This window comes from Hippocampus comes, unplaced genomic scaffold, assembly GCF_001891065.2.
Source record: "Hippocampus comes isolate QL1 unplaced genomic scaffold, H_comes_QL1_v1.1 scaffold371, whole genome shotgun sequence".
NCBI classification, from domain to species: domain Eukaryota; kingdom Metazoa; phylum Chordata; class Actinopteri; order Syngnathiformes; family Syngnathidae; genus Hippocampus; species Hippocampus comes.
Window position 1 is genome coordinate 127,179 of NW_017805065.1, and position 941 is coordinate 128,119.

A 941-nucleotide genomic window follows, 5' to 3' on the forward strand; every position below is an offset into this window, starting at 1 on the left:
CGGACGCCCGCCGAGCGTTCCCCTGCTGGGACGAGCCGGCCATCAAAGCCACCTTTGACATCACGCTGATCGTCCCCAAGGACTGCGTCGCTTTGTCAAACATGGTACGCCGTCGCTCGCTCGCGCCCCCCGGCGGCGCTCGTCCGTGCCGTCGCGCATCGCCGCATCCACGCTGCCTCTCCGCCTCGGCCTCCAGAACGTCGTGGAGCGCCAGCCGTACCCGAGCGAGGAAGACCTGGTGGAGATCGCGTTTGGCACCACGCCCATCATGTCCACCTACCTGGTGGCCTTCGTCATCGGCGAGTTCGACTTTGTGGAGAGTCAGTCGTCGGACGGCGTGCTGGTGCGCGTCTACACGCCGGTGGGGAAGGCCGAGCAGGGTCGCTTTGCGCTGGAGGTGAGCCCGCCCCGATCTCACAGTTCCCGCTGCTACCAAATGGGGGGGGGGGGGGTTTGCTTTATTTCTCCTGACACCAAACAAGCTTTGAAAGCGTTTTTCCACCTTCAACAGAAGTTCAGTGAACTCAATTCAGTAGCAGCCAATTCTAGACCAAAGCCCCGTTCACACGGCAACGTTTGGTCCGACGCAGCTCCGAAATAAATCCAGTCGAGCGTTCACATGTGCACATTTGCTCCGGCGTAGCTCCACTAAAGAGCTTATACTGGACCAAATTTGATCCACCTCAGGGAGGTGTTTTAAAAATTTGCTCCAGAGCAAATGCTCGTTTGCGACGCTACGCCGGAACAAATGTGCACGTGTGACTGCAGCTCAAGTCTAAAAAGACTTGGACTAAAAAACGTCTTTGGGAGTGAATGGGTTGTTAAACCTTCTTGCGTCTTACGCAAACAATTTCAAACGAGTTCCTCTCATATTGTCATTTTTTTTTTTTTGTTTTCAGGAATGAAAGGCGTCTTTCACTTATTCTTAAAAGAACCCCCCC

The 941-nt window shown here is 55.0% G+C and overlaps 1 protein-coding gene across 1 annotated transcript in view; it reads left to right on the forward strand.

The window, feature by feature from the left end:
- Positions 1-941, forward strand: part of npepps (aminopeptidase puromycin sensitive) — a gene marked incomplete at its 3' end in the record, with an annotated part of 14,046 nt that overhangs the window by 3,959 nt on the left and 9,146 nt on the right. Inside the window, exons 6-7 of the mRNA XM_019864486.1 lie at positions 1-104; positions 197-397. Coding sequence (XP_019720045.1) covers positions 1-104; positions 197-397 — 305 coding nt within the window. The remainder of the gene's footprint in view (positions 105-196; positions 398-941) is intronic.